The 19,455-nt window shown below is 37.3% G+C and overlaps 1 protein-coding gene and 1 long non-coding RNA gene across 2 annotated transcripts in view; both read left to right on the forward strand.

Annotated features, from left to right (window-relative positions):
• Nucleotides 1-19,455, forward strand: part of LOC134653453 (uncharacterized) — a 180,580-nt gene that overhangs the window by 45,234 nt on the left and 115,891 nt on the right. The gene's annotated exons all lie outside the window — the stretch shown is intronic.
• On the forward strand, nucleotides 608-19,288 carry LOC134653398 (uncharacterized). The gene is made up of 6 exons (XM_063508733.1): nucleotides 608-1,308; nucleotides 14,745-14,924; nucleotides 15,436-15,557; nucleotides 15,869-16,109; nucleotides 16,659-16,921; nucleotides 17,099-19,288. Exons 1-6 carry the CDS (start codon nucleotides 1,164-1,166, stop codon nucleotides 19,205-19,207), a joined length of 3,060 nt encoding a protein of 1,019 aa, XP_063364803.1. The 5' UTR covers nucleotides 608-1,163; the 3' UTR covers nucleotides 19,208-19,288.

Below are 19,455 nucleotides of genomic sequence, written 5' to 3' on the forward strand. Positions count from 1 at the left end.
CCGACTTGTTCGACATCCGCATCCGCATAAGCTCCGCATCGATTTTATGCGGATGCGGATGCGGATGCGGATGCGGATGTTGAAAATAATGCGGATGTTCCGCGGTTGCGGATGCGGATGCGGATGTTCGCAACATCCCTGGTTAGAATACATAAAGGGAAACATTATGTTTTCGCTATACTTAATATTTAGTTTTTTATTTCTCACAAATTTTCTTTGGTTTTCTATTTTATTTGTTTGGAAATGTTACTTCTTGTTATGTATAAGTCAATCGTTTATTTATTAATGTTTTACAAGCAAAAACGTCTGCGAACGATGCTATTAATTATTTATTATTTATTGAACTTTACTGCACAAACAAAGAAAAATGTACAAATGACGGACTTAATGCCGAAAGGCATTAACTAGTCAATCAATGGGTCAAGTCAAACAGAGACATAATACGTGTTGGTACAGGAGAGAATCATGAATTATAAAAGAAATTTAACCGTAAAGTTTTGTACTGTTCTTTATAATTTGCGAGAATCTCATAGAAATGACATATATGTTAAGATGAGCCCGGGATTTAAATTTTGCATGTCAATGTTAGACATTGAAAGGCTTTACCGACAGAGATGTGAAGGAATTCGGTATCAGTATCATGATGTAACTCTGAGACGAGTTTTATCAAATTTAAAATCCACTTAATCCACAGGCAGTAAACGAAAATCTTTCCCCCAACTAGCATCATCACTGCGTCACGTCAATTGTGGTACATATAGTATAGCAGGCAATAACCTTACTTATTATCCTTTACGGCGAGCTAATACGAGGCGTCTGTCAAACATCTAGAGCGGGTATAAAAAAAGGAAGTGCAGAGTCGCAGGCGCACGCGTCGGGAAAATCATTCGATCACTCGTAACGCTCGGATCGAACGCCCGTTCGGAAAACTGTTCCATTTTCAAAATGGAAATCGAATTACGAACTCGTGTGCCAGTGTTTACGTGCTTGAGGATTTTATAATGTGGGGACGAGTCCGGCTTAAAGGCAGTTTTGTTTTATTTAATTAGAAATTGCCTTCGCAATGGATGTTATGGATTGTCTGTGATTATTTGTATTTAAGTTTATTTGGTTGTGATCGTACTTTAATTTATTGAAGCAAGTTCATAAGAAATCTCACCAAGATGATGTCCAAGAAGCAACTAGCGTGTATGCTGGCTCTTCATCTCGTATATCTCTTAGTTGGTGCCAGCATCTTCTACCACATAGAAAGTCCCTTGGAGCTGCAGCAGAGGGCAGAAGACAAACTGGAAAGACTAGAAATCCAAAGTAAGTGGGCTATTAAGTATCGATAAGTATTCATATTCGCTTGGTGGCCTTAAACTAGTTGATTCCACATATCGATGCTAGAAAATTAGTACCTAAGTACTCGACGTGACATCTTGACTACGCGTAGACAGAAAATAACAACTTTAAACAAAAGACAATTAAATTAACGCTAACGTATCTACTTAACAGACGGCTCCTGGTTTCAAGAATAAATATATGTAGGTACCTATAAATTCGCTTAGTCAGATGCGAGAAAAACAAAATCCAAGTTTAATTTAGTTTATACTTTGATGTTGTTTCCTAATTCTAATATTTATATATAAAATAACACCATTAAATCACATACAATTTTCACTTATTTTAATTTATTGGAAGTAGTGTTTGTAATTGAATACACAATCATAATATTCAAAAATAACTAGCAAGTTTTTCGTTCGGCGTTCCATCTCTTGCATTTTTTTAAATATAACCAAGCACCAAGCCATAACCTCTAGCCGCCCAAACGTCAAAACGTGCCAAGTCAAATGCAATTTTGATTTGTTAAAATAAAGATTCAAATTAGAATGGAACGAGAGACCTTTTTATAGGCCTCTGGGCGACTATAGGATAAGGTTATATCTACCTATATAAAACATGTGACCAGTAGTTAATCAGCGATAAGTGAATTAAATGCAACACTTCATGATATCTGTCCACTTCTGCACTGATGCAACTCCGTTTCGCAATGAAATGCCTGTCTATCGATCTCGTTAAGAGCTGGCTCTAAAAGGAGTTAAACGGTAAAGGCATTTTATATGTGTTTATTTTTATCCGTTCAATTTAAAATTGCAAATTTATCCTAGATCCTAGGTTAAAAACAAGATGGAATTATTTACTTGGTCTTGACTAGGGTTTTAAATAAAAAATAAACATTATAAACCCTCAAAATGTATCGTTTTTACAAAAATATAAATTGGGTGAAAACAAAATCTTCCTTGGTGTCTATATTATTATAAATAAGTATATATAGCTACATTTATCAAAGTTCACAATACATAAGGAAACCCAAATATTACCTAAAACTAATACCTACTTAAAGGATCATCCATGAGTCAGATCCAGCCATTAAATGTATCAGATTTTTTTTTATAAAAAAATCTTATTCAAATTCTTCTTTTTCTTATTATAACTTAAGCACCTAGGTAATGAAAAGTGCATCAACTTTTCCCATTTCCTGAAGCATCATTTCAATACCCACGTCCATCGGTGCGTGTGTCTGTGTCACCCATTGTGTTTATTTCCACGACCGGGTAAAAAACACGCCAATTGGCAACAATCAATTGACTACGTACAATTAACTAGAGTATTAGAAATAGCGTTGTCTTAGCTGCGGCTTTATGCAGCGCACGCGATTCGAACCGGCGTTCGAGTTTTAAAAATCTGATCTTGATTAATTTTTCATTACTCCCAGTTAGTGTTGGCAGGAACACGAGTCTTTCGTGTCTAAATTTGAAAAATTCGACTTTTTTTACGAGGCTCTGCGCTTAATAAAGTGGAGTTTTAATTTAACTAAGACTTTTTTAAGCGCAACTCAAAAAGACTCAATCCTACGAATAAAGAATCCGTCAACTTTTTTTTTTGGTTTTAGCTAAATAACAATAGGTACTTAAAGAAAATAGGCGTTATCATATGATTCGTGTATCTTACACATTAGTTTTACAATACAATTGCACTTTTTTAATAAACAATTCTAGAGAGTTAGCTGACTCAAGTATCTACAAAATACTCGGGTTTTTAACAAATTAATAAAACAGATTCTAGCTTTTACTTAATAATAAGAGTCTGAAAAACTCTGTTGAGTTAAAAACCCAGATACCTATTGTAATTTTTTGCTATTTAAAGTATAGTACCAACATCAAAGCATAAAATACTCCTACAAAGGATCTCGTATCAAAAAGTTGCCACAAAATCAGCAAATATGCATATGGCAAATTGAATAATCGCGGTCCAGACATGGAAACATAACACTATCACCATTACAATTAAACCAATAACAAATTCGTGGAAAATTAAAATTTCACAGTATGTAACTACAAAACAGACAAAGAATTTCACGTGTTAATAAGACTTTCAAATCATAAATGACACGTAAACAAACATTATTTTCAGTGTTAATAAAATTCTACTGCCGCGTTTTGTGCGTTGTAAATTTGTAATTCCATCTGTTCTCGTCTTGTTATTATTTTTACAGTATTATTTGCCAAAACATCTAAACATGACACACAACTGCAACTCAGTGCAAGTTTAAAAGGGTCGACAAATTCTGCCGTGCTAACAACATATGCAGTAATCGCAGCTGAAAAGTCATGCAATTGTTTATCTTGTTCTCTTTGAATAAGTTCTTTATTTAAACGATGATTTTCATGCAAGTACTGCACTTACTATTAGCAGGGCAGAATTGTGCACGCATCCATAGGGACCGCATAGTACTTTCTTCTTCTTTGCACCCTCTGTTGGGGTAGGGCTTGACGGCGGTCCTGGCCGTCCTGGCGGCCTAGCCAAGGTGACAATCGCTATCGCTTCAACAACGAAACGCTTTGTGTCTCTCTATCACTTTGACAGTTTGCGTTTCGATCGCTACTGAGCGTAAGCGATTGGCATGTTTGGGTAACCTCCTCCCACCGTACGGTTCACCCATATACCGTAAGCTCTGGGTCATACGTACTTTGTTTGCCACCGACATGGTAGAGAATGCCTTAAGGCATTAAGTCCGCCATTTGTACCTTCATGTGTTTGTTGTGCAATAAAGATTAAATAAATGTTTTAGCTTTTCTGTGAACTAAAATATGTTCATATTTTTGTAGCAGTTGCAATATTTTTGTAGCAGAGGCGGTTTTTGAAGTTTGTTATTAGGTAGCTATTAGCTGTGCACATGACTGTTTAATTACGAGTATGTACTATGGCACTATATAGGTACTATACATAATTTTAGTCAGGACTGCAAACTTTAGGCATAATGTGGCAATAACGATAACCTATTGTTAACCGCTTTAGAACATTGTTTTTATGCTATAATCGGCTATGTTTTTCACATTTTAACATTTTAATTGATTCCTATTAGTCCATATCTGGAGTCTTCAATCAGACTAGGTAATGTGTTGCCAATAAACGACACCATTATGTCCATTATGTTTCAATTAGGAGCACATTATTAGGATATGTACTTCATCTCTATAACGAGTGAAACCTTTTGAAAGGAGTGTTCACATTAAACATTATTAGCCAAATTAGTTGGTTTAGAATAAATTTTAAAGTGGAAAAATTAGTGTCTTGGGTGAGACTTGAACTCACGGTCTTTGGCTCTTCAAGTCTCACCCAAGACAGAAATATTTTCCACTTTTAAATTAATAAATAGCATTCAGTCGCAGGCGTTTCTTGTAAAAGTAGTTGGTTGTTATTGTTTGATCATTGATATTCTGTCTCGCGTTCCAAGTAGATATTTTGGTGTAGTTTTAGGAATTTAATATATTTTAGCATTTGTCTCTAAAGAAAGCTGTCAACATAGGAAAACTAAAATATGTTCATTAAACTTGGCTTTTATTTATATATTTATCTAGGCACCAGTACGCTAGATTTTCAATTTTTCACCATTGTTACTGTCCAAAAGCTCAACTTTCAAAAACAATGTATCTTCAGCTACTTACATTTTGTACGTCTATAATCTACGTTATATACGAGTATATTACAGTAGAAAATTTCAGTACCTATAGTGCTTACTATGTGAGATTTTTTCAAAATACTGATTTTGCTGACTGACTAGACTGCTACACTACAATGTTACGGTGTATAATCGCTAAACGAACAGTTAATTACTTATTGAATTGATCATTGTTCCTTGTACAGCGGGGATTATCTTTGTTTTGCAACTGGCATTTGCTAATCGAGTGAGTGAGAGGGAAAACTCTGACGATTCAAATGTTTTGACGCAAATGGCCATACGATTAAGTAGTCAAATTTATGTAAGCATTATTGTCAGGACGACTGGATAATAGGTAATTATGTCACTATTATTTGGGCCATAATAAGGTACTAATGTGTAGAAAGTCCACTGTATGACCAGACGAAATGCTTCATCACATCAACATGTTTTATGTTGTCTCTCATCTAATGGCTCTTCAGCCAAATTATCTCCTGTCTGAGATCGCTAGGGTGGTTGTGTTCCTACGCGTCATACTATTTATGCGCATTACCAAATCCGCCTTAAAATTACAAAAAATCGTTATAATGTAACGTATAATTTTGGATCTGAAGGCATTCGATAGGTACTTACCTACACTTTAGGGTTGATCCTGCTCACGTCTACTGAATCACCTAGGTGTACGTCAAACTCAACAAACAAAGTAAGAAGTCATCATCATCTTCCTCGCGTTGTCCCGGCATTTTGCCACGATTATCCCAGGAATTGGCGTGGGCACTTGTTTTCACAAAAGGGACTGCCATCTGACCTTCCAACCCAGAGGGGAAACTGGGTCTTATTTCTTATTGGGATTAGTACAGTTTCCTCGCGATGTTTTCGTTGACCGAAAAGCGAGTGGTACCTAAATAAATATCAAATAATATTTCGTACATAAGTTCCGAAAAACTAAGGGTTTGAACCCGCGATCTCCGGATTGCAAGTCGCACGCTCTTACCCCTAGGCCACCAGCGCAGCGCTTCCCACGAGAGGTATTAATACAAAATCACAAAATGAGTGTCTGTAAACTGTCGAGGGATATCACAGCGTTCTCTTCTTCTTTTTTGTCGAGGTTCCCTTAAGTTGGTATTCCACCTGTCCAATATCTTGGTCTAAAGTGCATTGCGTCTCACTCTCTCACTAAGCCAAATGTGAGATGCAAATATATACACATTGGACAAAGAAATTGGACAGGTGGAATGCCACCCTTAAACCGTGGATGCATTAATTTATGACTCAATACCGCTGTTTGTTTCTACGCTTGATCTAATTAATAGGTTAAAATTACCTCAGTAGTTAGGCACCATAAATATATTAAGGAAAATCCATTTATTCTATTGAAATTCAAATACTGCCACAAAATACCAAATACTTACTCATGTTGTTATCATCCTAATACTTAACGTAGGACAATGAAAGAAACTGGCAATGTTTTTTTTTTGTATAGGTTTTGTGTAAAATTATTTTGTTTAAATTGTGTTTCTTTCCTTCACCGAAAAGCTAGTGGTAAGTATCAAATGATATTTCGTACATAAGTTCCGAAAACTCATTGATACGAGACAGGATTTGAACCCGCGACCTCCGGCAATCCTCCGCGATCGTGAGGAAACCTGCATACATCTGCGAAGAAATTCAAATGTGCATGTGAAGTCCCCAATCCGCATTGGGCTAGCGTGGGGACTATAGACCAAGCCCTCTCGCGCATGAGAGGAGGCCTGTGCCCAGCAGTGGGACGTATATAGGCTGAAATTATGATTATTTTTTGTGTTTCTTTTTGTTTGTGTTACCTGCCGTGATTATTTTCCCTTGATGGCCTCATCGGAAGATCAGCGCTGGAAGCCGACATCAACATGTTGAGATGAGGCACTTTATTCTTTCTACGTTTTCCTTATCTTGGGTAGGTAGAAACAAACATTGGTAGGTCTAAACCTTGTCTCGTCTGTCTTTGTGTTTACGAATAAAAATATTTCTATTTTATTTATTAATAAAACAGAGATTAAATAACAAAATAAATAAATCATAAATCTAGCCCTAAATTTGCCTGAGGCATTGTTTCCAGGACGCTGGCCGCGTTCCCCCTCTGCACAGTGAGGCTGAGTTTTTCTGCAAAAAATGCGCCAGCTCGTACGAGTAGGTCGCCAGACACCCAGACTAGTTTGGTAGAAATTTCTTTTACTAGTTTTATTAATTTTTAATTTTCTTTCTATTTTATTTCTGTAATTATTTCGGTACAATTAATAAATATCCTTCAAGTTACTAAATAATCTTGTAGGAAACAATTTGTTTATGTGTAAACCGGCATCTACTATCATTGATCGAATACACATGGTTTTGCAACTTAAACTATGGTCTACAATTTTTTCATGGATACAGTAGGATAACCTGCCGTGTCTCGTGGCAATCTTAACAAAGGAATTAAAAATCTTTGAATGTAGTTTTTGTTTTCAAACGCCGTAATCCCTAAGAACAAGTTGGCTCTTCTATTTAAATAGTTAATTTGTTTTTTATACATTTGAAATTCTCACTCGGTATGAGAAATGCAGGAAAACGATGCATTACTATTTAAATGACATGCATTGACTATTGTAACTCCGGCAGTTAAAATGCAGTCACTACCTATTTAAATTTTCACATCAAACCTAACTCATGTTTTAAAATCGCAGTCATTACTGAAAATAGCATCACATTCTCTTAAATATGTCACATATATTTTAATGTAGGGATTAGCATACGTCAATTCGTGTGAAAACTTATGTTTATGACTGTAATTAGACGTTAATAATCTAAAGTTATGTAGTCAGTCACATTGTCGGGTTAGCGAAAGGAGGAAACTTTTCTTTTGTTTTCTACCTACTTTAAATGAGTTTGAGTTTGAAGTGTAATTTTTATCCACTGAACAAAGACTAATAAATCAAATAATAAAAATCCTTAGAATAAAAATTACAAACTAAAATTAAAAAACTAAGCATAAAAATAATCTATAGGTAGATAAAAAATCGGCCCCAAATCGCCATCTATTGGCAGCGTGCCCAGAAGGCTGGCAGCATTGCCACGTTTGTATGGCAATGCTGATTCGCTGTGCTAGATATGACCCAGCCCTCTGGACACGCGTCAATTCCACCAACCTGCGGCTATATTCCTTAAAAACCCTTCACCCTGTGGGCGCTTTCCCCCCAAGGCCCCATTGTCTCAACCCCAAACGGCCCAAATATTTGAGTTTATTTAAAAACAGTTTAAAACGGGAAAGCTTTTTCTTGTTTTTTCATTTGTTCCGATATTTTTTATAATAATTGTTAACAAACAATTAAATATATATTTAAGAAACAAATCTGTTGTTCTATGACAGGATATTGCCCCCGTAGGCAAAGGAAACATGACCAATACACAGCACGTAGTCATGATTAATAGCTGAGTGACACAGACCTGAATTTAGCCCATGTAATGGTGTGATGATATAATGTGAACGTGTGGAAAATTCAAAATGCGTGTTTAACTCATCGAACACCCGGTACTTCCTTTTTGTTTCGAGAGCCCAGGATGCTTTTTCAAATTCACATGCACACCAAAATAGCTTTTACCTACTCAAGGGCCACAGACCACATACTTAATACAATATAACAGATATATAGGAATACTGAAATCACGAAAATTGTATGTTCCCACTTTTTGGATGATGGGCAGCTGTGGTTAGCTGATAACCTATATTTTTATAGGTAGATGGTTCTGTACAAAATGTGGTGCGGATGTGTTTTTTAATAGGTATCTGTGGTTAGTTACCTACCTGGTTCGTCCGCGACCTAATAAGAAAAGTGTTTGTGAACAAATGCTTAAGGAAAATCCTACGTTTCCTTTGGGGAAACAGGATTACAATACAAACGCTCACTTACGTTACGGGAGACCCACGCGGAAGTGGCATCGATTGGGCATATCCTCGGGCAACCTGACGCTCACCTATCCAAAGTGGCCTTGATATGCCCGGCAAACGGAAACATGGTCGCCCTAAATTTACTTGGCGCCGCTCCGTGGAACAATTGTTGGGTGTATTGGGGATGGGGATTTAGCAGGCTACCAAAACTGCCCCGGATTGGAGTGAGTGGACGATTATAATTAGAGCCCTACCCCTCAATACCATGATGTACTTTGGCATTCGGCCATCGCTGTCAGTAGGTATTAATCGTTATCGATAGTCCGGCGTCAGGATGAGACAATTAGAAACTAAACGGGTAGGCTAGTGAGTTAAGTAAAAAAAATGTCCATCTGATTTTCTTGTTACAAGTAAGTATTTAAAACATCTATCATACGCAAGACCTTTTTATAAACATTTGAACTCCATAGGTTATCATGTCTCGAGATCTGATTCTGACTTTTTGTTGAAGGAAAATGATGCCTTAAACGAACGTGATAGTGATATACATTAAAGAAAACAATAACATTTACATAATAATAATGTTATTGCCATATTAAAGTATGCATATATCCTCACAAGCGAGCTCATGGTAGCAAGTTATTAAGTAGGTCGGTCTATGTGGAATAGGGAAAATTTTAAATAAATTATACACAAACTCATACCCACAGAGATGAGGAAGTATAATTTGGTGGTGTCAGGGAACTGCTTATATTGATATACTTTACGTATGTACCTACCTACCGTCATACCGTGCCTACTAGTGTCGGACCACGATAACTCGGACAGACTTGGCAATGAGCTTGACAGAGCTTGAAAGTGAAGTGCCATCCTGTGGAAACCTGTGCAGATTTTATTTAAAACACATTAGAACTATAAATTAAATCTGTAGGTTTACGATCCACAAATAGTTCCCCTATTTATTTGGCCTAAATTTGCTTAGAAAATGAATGTTCCTCTTCAATCTACGGGTTATCGCTTTGAAATTAGAGTACCAGAACAGTAAAAGTTCATTAAATTCTATAAATAAGTAGGAATACATCATAACTGTTTGGGTGTATCAAGCAACCTAGTTGATAATATAAAGAGTACAATTTAATATTAAGTTAAGTGCGACCACTAAACCTCGTGCCGAAGTTCGCAAATTGCGGGCATCTGTCTCTGTCGCTCTAATTACGCCTTATTTGTAATAAAAGAGATAGCTGCCCGCAATTTGCGAACTACGGTGTTCGCGGTTGACCCTCTGGCGTCCAATGGCGTTCAATCCCTGGGATGTCCAATTCCCCGAACGTCCGATCCCTAGCTTTATGATTAGGTATACATTGTGGGTTGATATGAATCGGCTCGGGGTATTGAATTTTGGTATTCAAATTATACAGTTCAGAAAGAGCATTTAGTTCATTATTTTACCAATCTGTCATCATCCTGTTGGCAGTATAACTAACTACTAAGTAGGTATCGCATTTTTTTTGGAATTGGCAGCAAGCCGATCTTCAATCGAAGATTACACGGAAATTTATAGATCTGCATTAAAATTCCGCTGTCACCTAAGGAAGTTATAAGGAAAATGGAGGCCAGTACAGCAAAACGTCCTAGGCTAGCTTTAGCACTGACCAGAATTCAAATTAGGCTTTCCACTTTGAAGATAGCGAATGGTGCGAATCCGAAATTTGCGAACGAATAGTCCTTATTTAAAAATTGCCAGTAAAGGAACAATGAACGCGCCAGTTTTTAAACCCCTTCCTTTATAAGAGTACTCGTTTACCTACAACAAATTTTTTTAAATGTATTGTGTAAATATATTTTAAAGAAAAGATAAGCCTTAGGCACTTGAGGCTGGATTCAGAGCAATCACAGGCCGGGACGGAGCTTCCAGCGCTTCGTTTTCTATGCAAAGCACCACGTGATCACCGATCAACCGTCATAGAAAATGATATGTCGGGCACCTCGGCCCGGGCCCGGCCCGGTCTAGCGTGAGTCATCCTTAAATCATACCGATTGCCACAGTTGTAAACCAAATCATAATAACTATAGGTATACAAATATTTTAATACTTTTAAGAATTGTTTAAAATTTATAATTTTGTTTAAAACATACAAACGAATAGGTTTGCAGGAGAAGAGAAGTCAGACTCCTCTGTAGCTTACATACTAACCGTAATGTGAAAATTCTAGCTAACGACTATTCTAAAAATAAAAATATATATAGTAAAAATATTCAGCAACTGCGATGCTAAACGATTCAAAAGGAGTTTAATTGACAATGTAAGCACAATTTGTCGCGCGAGCGTCAAGACTCAAAGCAAATACGGCTGAGGCCGCGTCGTGCTTTCAGAATTAGCCGTTGATATGTCCCCAATGGGTAAATTAACGTGTCTGATCTCAGTTCCTGGTAAAATTTACAAAAAAAATCATCGACTGATAAAAGTATAATTGTCACGCCGGCAACGGATTGACAACCTAAAGTTACTAAATAAGATAATAGTGGAGTTAGTAAACTAAGGGATGAAAAGCATCCATTACCGACGAAATATTTCGAGTAGAATACCTACCGATATACATATTTCGAGTCAGATTGGGTGTGTTAAACTCACCCGAGTTAAACACACTACTCTTCATTTCGAATACGAGGAAAGTAAATATATTACTAAAAGTTGACTTATAGTAGGTATAGTGTTTATTGAAGGGTACCTACCTTCACTGAACAATTTAGGGGTAAAACGATTGTATTTATGGAGTCGATAGTTAAACATCAAAACAGCCGCAAAACTCTCTAGGACCGAAATGTATCATTGTCAACCGCCTTCATAGATAAAAAATAAAACATTTTCAGTGCATGACAAATGAAAAAGTAATATTTCCAGTGAAGGACTATACTGAAGGCAGTCTGGTGTCAATAATTGGAAAAAAGGTGTCAAACATCTTCTTTATCTACTTTACCACCATATGGTAGATAATATCCACCATACGCTTACAACAATACAGTTAGTCAATTTTAAATTAGTACCTACTGAAAACAAATACGATCTAGCACTATTTATGTCACGAAACGAACGTCAACACGGTAATTTAAGAAACAATCAAGCAATAACTTTTGCAAACACAGCTAGAGATTATGAAAACCAAGTAATTATAGCTATGTCACGATGTTAATAATTACAAGAGCAGTAAAAGTAAATAAGGAAAGGCCGCCTAGTGAAAAAACAGTTGCATTGGTAGCACGTTCAATAAATGCAAAGAAAACTTACCTAGCTATGTGCATCAACGCGCAGTATTCACACGTGGAAAAAAATACTATTATGTGAAGATCAAACCCTATGACAAGGATAGGACCAACTGCATTAAAGCAATAACTGACGCCACACTTCTTTCCATTTACTTACCTACTCTATTTTTTTCTATAGCAATTTAAGGGTCATGCACACTATACAGTGGTGGTTGCAAATGCAAATCAGCACCATGCCCGTTCCAAACAAACCAATGATCATTAAATTCAGTTAATACTGAATTTAATAATAATGATTACTTTTGGAAAATTCTCCGACAACGAACAAATGGAATAATTGAAAGAAGCCGGTGTCCCATTTGCGTGCTTTTCGCTAACGTCCTTCATGCTGCTCTTGACAGTGACGGCAACCTCAAAACCACAATGAAATCAGCACAATATCGTAAATAGGTTTTATGTTCAAGTAATGGTAATCACAGGACAATGAAGACACTCCTTCGAACCGCTATAAAACGGATCAATGGGACATTTAGAATTAAATCTGAATAATTACTTCCGTGACCGCAAATGACCCTTTGACGGCATTTAATTCAATAATTCTGGAAAATACTTTGGGTAATGACGCGTGTCTAGTAAACATACGTTCTATAGAATATTTAGTCTTCGAAATTTTGCTTTATCTAAACACTTGTGTATGAAATATGCGCTTGATATTGAGCGTAGTTTTCAAGCATCGCATCGCCTTTAGACGAAAACGATGCAGCTAAGAATGCGAAGGAAAATTATACCCACTTGTGATAAAACAATTGAACTACATATACAATTGTTAATCCTGAAAAAATCTAATCATCAAAACACTTGTTTCTTGTTTATATAAAATACTTCATCGCCTCTAGTGACGCATGGTTCACAAGCATTTGCTTCAATCAATTTCAAATTTCTTATTAGTCCCCTTATCGAGGTAATCTATTTAGTTACTAAAGTCTATTTTTTATTCGGTAGACTAAAATGACATTTCATAGTATGAACATCATGTGTCATTTCATACTATGAAACGTCATTTTAGTCTACCGAATAAAAAATAGACTTTACTTCGCTGATGTACCATCGCCCACACTGTTAACTGGCAAAATATTCGTAAACATTGTTACTAAAGGCATAAGGTTCACCGATGGACAGTTAAGAGTGTTGCTGTTTGTACGTTCTGAATGGCTTCATGATCCGAAGTCATTCTATCTAGCTACTTTCCATTTCAAGGCCACACAAAAACTTGCTCTTTTTGCTTGTAAACAGTGAGATTCTGCAGGTTTTTTATAGGAATTAAAGCAGTCAAAGAATTGATTGTATTCAGATCACCGCGAAGAATTCGACTAATTTGTGTGGAACCACGCGTAAAATTGTCGTTTGTAAGAAGTGCAAGAAGTAGGTAATTACTAATTACTGCCCTATATTTACTTTTTTGTTCGCTAGACGTTTGATAATTGTACAAACGAGTAAGTACCTGCTTACTTAATTAAGCTACTTTGGTTTAGTACAACCGTACTACATTTAGACGAATTCCTTACAAAATATAGGCCATTTATGTAACTTTTAATAAAACAATATTAAAAGACTAAAATAGTAAAACCCAAACATATAACAAAAAAATCCATAGCTCTCGTCGTCATTCATTGTCATCCAAACATACATATTATTATATTGTAATAAAATGTAGTAGGTATTGACTAGATGGAATATTCAGCAATATTAATATTTTAACAAGCGATGTTCTAAATGAGAAGAAATTAGTTTAAATGGTCAGTAAGTAAACGTAACGATCGTTTGTCTTGATGAGCTTGACATGTGCGCATGCAAATTTCTACAGTGACCAACATTTCCTGATTGTTTAGGAGTGACGGCATTGATACGTCTATTGATAGACTTTAACTTAGATGGTTACTAATATCACGTATCGTAGGTATGTCAAGAATTTTAAATTTAATTTCGATTTAGCACTCGGTATACTCTGACCCCGCTATTAAGTTACAGGAGTGCTATAAGTACTGGATGTAGCACTAAAACTTACCTTCGAGGCCAGTTTTGATGTCACAGTGTAAGCTTGAATTGGCCTCTTGGTAGAACACTAACTAGTTTCCTCAGATATAATTTGACAGTTGAAAATAACATTGTAACCTCGAATCAAGAGTACTGGTTTGTAGCTTTCTAATAGAGCCCGAAGGCTAATCCTATTGTCTATTGTTAAGTAAAACCGCTCGTGCCACGTGCCACAACCACCTGCATAAAAAATCGGTACTTCGGTTACTGAGTGCCGGCGAGTCGAACGCTACAGAACCAGTCTAAAATGTGTCATCGAGATGCGTAACAAAGGCGCGTTATCGGAGAGCGCACCTACACTGGTTTTTTGAGCGTTGGACTAGCCCGCGCTCAGGTGCCAAATATAATAATTAGGACCCTTTTTTGCAGGTAAGTAGCACGTGCGGTTTTACTGAACAATAGACAATAGGATAAGCCTTCGGGCTCTACTAGAAAGCTACAAACTATAATGTAGAAGGTAACACTGGCATCTATTTCAAAATTTCTCCTTTATATTTTCAGATCTCCTCTACGAAAACTACATTCCAAACGACCCTGAGAAGCAGGATGTCATCCTCCGCAAACTCTCCGACTATTGTGGCAAGAGCGTCTTCAACTACACCACGGAAGATGCGGAACCGCCCATCAAGTGGGACTTCTACCACTCTTTCTTCTTCTCGTACACTGTCGTCAGCACCATCGGTAAGGAAATTGTTATTTCTCTCCCTTAATCTCTCTCCCTAGTGTCCCAGTGCAACCCTATTTCTACCCTACTGTTTCGGAACCTAGGGTGCCGTGCCTTCTTGTGAACTGTGTCTTAGTCCAACCCACAGGAACGATTTTAACCTACCACACGTACCTTGATTCTTCCCTGCGAAGGTTTTCTTGGGAGACTACAGTCTGGGGTTCTGCCAAAAATGAGTGTACATATTATTAAAGAGTCGTGCGAGTTCCTAGCACCCATAAACCATAGTAACCACTTACCATCAGATGATCAGCCGACCTAGCCAAGATGACAATCGTTAACGCTTCGACAACGAAACACTTTGTGTTTCTCTTCTCTATCACTCTTCCATATTAGTGCGACAGTGACATTTGCGTTTCGATCGCTACGGATCGTAAGCGATTGCTATGTTAGCTCACGGCCTGCAATGTAATCTTATTTTCATTCGCATCGTATAAAAAATTCTAAGTTTGTTTAAATGGCTTCCAGGTTACGGTAACCTGGCGCCAACCACTCATCTCGGCCGCATTCTCATGATCTTCTACGGCCTGTTCGGTATCCCCATCAACGGTATCTTGCTCGCCAACCTTGGCGAATACTTCGGATTGCAGGTGAGATTGTATTCTATTTATTTTAACTCGCTATCAATTTATGAAAAATTCTCGTCTTTACAAATTCACAATATTAACGATGATGAACTTTAACAAAACTTGTTATATACCGCCTTGTTGTTGTTGTCGTTATCTTAAAACTAAAATAACGACAGGATTCCATAACCTGTTGCAAGTAGGTAGTAATTTTAATAGTAGCAATCACGCCTAAATAGTATAACGCCTTTGACAAAACACGAGCAAAGCTATTTACGGTCGTCATTTGTCAAGTTTACCATTTGTTTCTAATTTATGTATTCTTCAAATTTCAGCTTATCTCAGTGTATCGCAAATACAAAAGACGGAACGAAAAACGAGCCAACAACTTGGGCTACTTCTTTCATAACCTTGGCATGCTGGGTCAGATCTTCCTGTATCTGGTCCCAGGTTTCCTGTTCTTCATTTTCCTACCCGCTTGTATCTTCGTGGTATTTGAGGGGTGGGACTACGTTGCGTCTATCTACTATGCCTTCGTTACACTCACTACTATTGGATTTGGTGATTTAGTTGCAGGTAACTATTCCAACTATTATGAAGAAATTTTCAAGTTTACAGTTACATGGAGAGCGGTAGAGTCTGTAGGTACGGAAAGAGGGAGTCGTAGAATGTATGGGTTCCCTTACATTCCATAAGACTACTCAACTGTAGTCCAGAAGAACAACTTATATCGTCCAAAAGTTTGATATATAATTCATAATTAAGTATCATATTGATACATACTTAGGTACCACAAATAGTCAGCAAAATATAAAAACAAAGCTTTGGAATACCAAAGCCTATAAACAAAAAAATAATTTAACATTTCTGGAATACTTTTGCCATCTTTTGCTTTGTTTTTGTTTTTATCTATTTCAATACCTATTTTGTCTAAAATTGGCTTCTTCAGTTAGAGTTATTTATACCCATTTTGAAGTATAACCTCTCAGCTCAATTACGAGCTTTTGTAAGCATAGTTGAAAAGTTTTAGACATGGCAATTTTATATTAAACACTTATAATATCCTAGCGGGTTCGACAGAAAATGGCTTCTCTTTACTTACAATAATCCGTAGCATATTTTCAGGTACCGTCAACAATGGCTTTGCAAACGGCTACTTCATCACTTACCAAATATTCTTAATTTGCTGGATCACCTTCGGCCTCGGCTACATCGTGATGTTGCTGGGATTCATCACCAGCGGCATGAGATCAGAATCCGTCCATCGCTTGGAGCAAAAATTCGCCAATCAGTTCAAATCAACACAAAATAAGATCCTTCAAGGCTTTACTAAGGATATGGCCGTGATAAGGAAGATCATAAACGAAGCCAACCTAATAAAACTAAAGGTTGGTTTGTTTTGAAAAAGTCGTAATGTTCACACTTTGTAATTAAATATCACTGGTTTACCTTAACCGTACACATGATTATATGGTCCAATACTTATTTGGTCGTAGCCTAAAAACAGATTTTCTCAACTTCACTTATTTTTTTATACTTATCTAATATCATTTTTTTTATTTCAGCCAGTGTACGTAGATACAGCGCCTCGTCTAATAAGAAGTGCCAGCTGTCCTAATCTAACCTACGATGTGGAACCAAGAGGTCCGATCACCAAAAGGAAAAGAGCTAACTCCGAGAACATTTACTTATCAACTAGAGATATTTTACGAATTCAATCAGATACAGATTTACTTGGAATAGATAAAGATAAAACATTCAGTGCAACTGCTATTGTCAAACCAGCTGAGTTATTAGCAAGAGTTGTTAATGTTCTGGGTGGATTCGAACCACAGGAGCAAGAAAGAGGCGTTCACATGTTTAACGATGAGGACATTTTGGCAAGTGAAAAACCACCAGTATTCAGTATTGGCCAAGATATAATTAGAAATTCACCGAAAAGGAATAGAGCTTGCAGCGTAGCCGTTCCCAATTATAAGAAAGACTCTGTTCCTACGATAGATCACGAGTTAACCTGGACAAATGGAGATACAGCAGATAAATTTAGAAAAGAAGCTAATATTAGGACAGGCAAGCTATCTCTCCCTGAAGGTGGCATCACAGTCAATCCTGTCCAGGAAACACAACCTAAAAGTATATTATCAAAAATATTCAGAAAATCAAGTTCTACTGAAGATCCTTCTGACTATATTAAGAATTCCATGAAGGGTAGAGTCAGCATAGCCCAGGGAGTTAATGAAAACGTTACCACTAAGCCGAGACGAGGAAGTATTTTCCCGTCATTTAATATAAATGAGGATGACGATCAAGCTCAAGCTTATAGAGAGAAAACGAAAAAAGGGCGGCGCAGTATTTTCCCTACATTTGACTTTTCTGAAGAAACCGACGAGGATGAAGCTGCAATTAAGAGGTATCAACAGAAAAAGAGGCACAGTATATTTCCTACATTCGATTTTAATGAAGATGCGGATGAAGATGCTGGTCAAGCTTACAGAGAGAAAACAAAAAGAGGCCGACACAGTATATTCCCAACGTTTGATTTCAGTGATCCCGAAGAAGACATGGCTAATAAATATAAAGAGAGCACAAGGCGGGGTAGGCGAAGTATATTCCCTACGTTCGATTTTAGTGAGCCTAAAAATAATGACGATGATGATGATACAATAGATGAACAAGAAGTTCAAAAGTATCAAAATAGGACAAAGAAAGGACGTCTTAGTCTTTTCCCCACCTTTGGAAAATCTAAGAAAAACGACGAAGAAGACGTTATACCAGAGAATTCTGAAGAAGTTTTAGATTATAAAAATAAAACAAGTCGCGGTCGACTAAGCTTGTTCCCCACATTTGGTAAAAACAAAGCTAGTAATTCTAGTGCACCAACAAGCGATTTAGAAGCTAGTATTAAAGAGTATCAAAGGCGAACAGGAAAAGGACGTGCAAGTCTATTCTCGGATGATAATGAAGACGATAATTTTGATAGTGAATTGGAGAATTACAAGAAAAAAACTAAGCGGGGCCGCGGTAGTATGTTCGATCCCGACGTTAACTTATCTAGTCTTCCCGAGACGGAACAAGTAGAAGTATTAGAACAAACGAGCGTAGCCGACCTGCTACGCGCTTTAGCAATGTTGGAGACTCCTGGCCCTGGCAGTTCTACCGGTAGCATGGAACCTACAGGTATTTTAGACTTGCTAACTGGAGGCGCTCCACCGCCCGCTTCGACTAGGAGACGAGGTTCAATAAGACCAGAATTCACACTTCCACCTATTCCGGATATACCTCAATGCAGACCCGAACCACCGCCCGAAGCTACAGAGTCGGCAGGTCCTAGAAGAAGAAGAGTATCCGGCAGAGGAACAGCTCCGCAGTTCACACCAACATTAGCTACGGTTGTAGCTGGTGCAGAGCTTCAAACAGCTGCAAATGCTAGAGAAAACCGTATGACGATGATTACTCAGCCCCCTCCCACCTACTCTGAGAGCGTCGACGAGACCCTCCAGCCTAAAACAAGGAGGTATTCTCCGGCCCCTGGAGGCCCGGGGAGGTCCAGTGGACCCGTGCCAAGATTATTCTCTCGTGTTCGTAAAGAAAGTGGTAGCAGTATAGAAGAAGCAGACTCGAGACGCGGTAGTCTTACGGATGTTGTGATAGATAATAATAAAGACAACACGTAACGCAGTGCCTTTATACTTAGTGCAATTTAATTTATTTGTTATTTAGTAACATCGACACTAATTTATAAAATATAAGCCGTCCAATTAGCAAAAACTTGTTTGTTTATCATTCCTTCGTCATATGATATATATATTTTGGAGAATATAAATCTAACCTATGAAAATATTTATAAAATGAAGATGGAAAAAATATGTGTCAATAATCTCCATTGGTACCTACAGACAGATCAAAGATATGCCTACTTTTA

Source organism: Cydia amplana, chromosome 13 (assembly GCF_948474715.1).
Source record: "Cydia amplana chromosome 13, ilCydAmpl1.1, whole genome shotgun sequence".
NCBI classification, from domain to species: Eukaryota; Metazoa; Arthropoda; class Insecta; order Lepidoptera; family Tortricidae; genus Cydia; species Cydia amplana.

Excerpts from the sequence above, each read along its gene's own strand:
- LOC134653398 (XM_063508733.1), top strand. The coding sequence starts at position 1,164 with ATGATGTCCAAGAAGCAACTAGCGTGTATGCTGGCTCTTCATCTCGTA. Across the intron at positions 15,558-15,868 it reads GCGAATACTTCGGATTGCAG|CTTATCTCAGTGTATCGCAA; the intron begins GTGAGATTGTAT and ends TTCAAATTTCAG. Across the intron at positions 16,922-17,098 it reads CCAACCTAATAAAACTAAAG|CCAGTGTACGTAGATACAGC; the intron begins GTTGGTTTGTTT and ends TTTTTATTTCAG.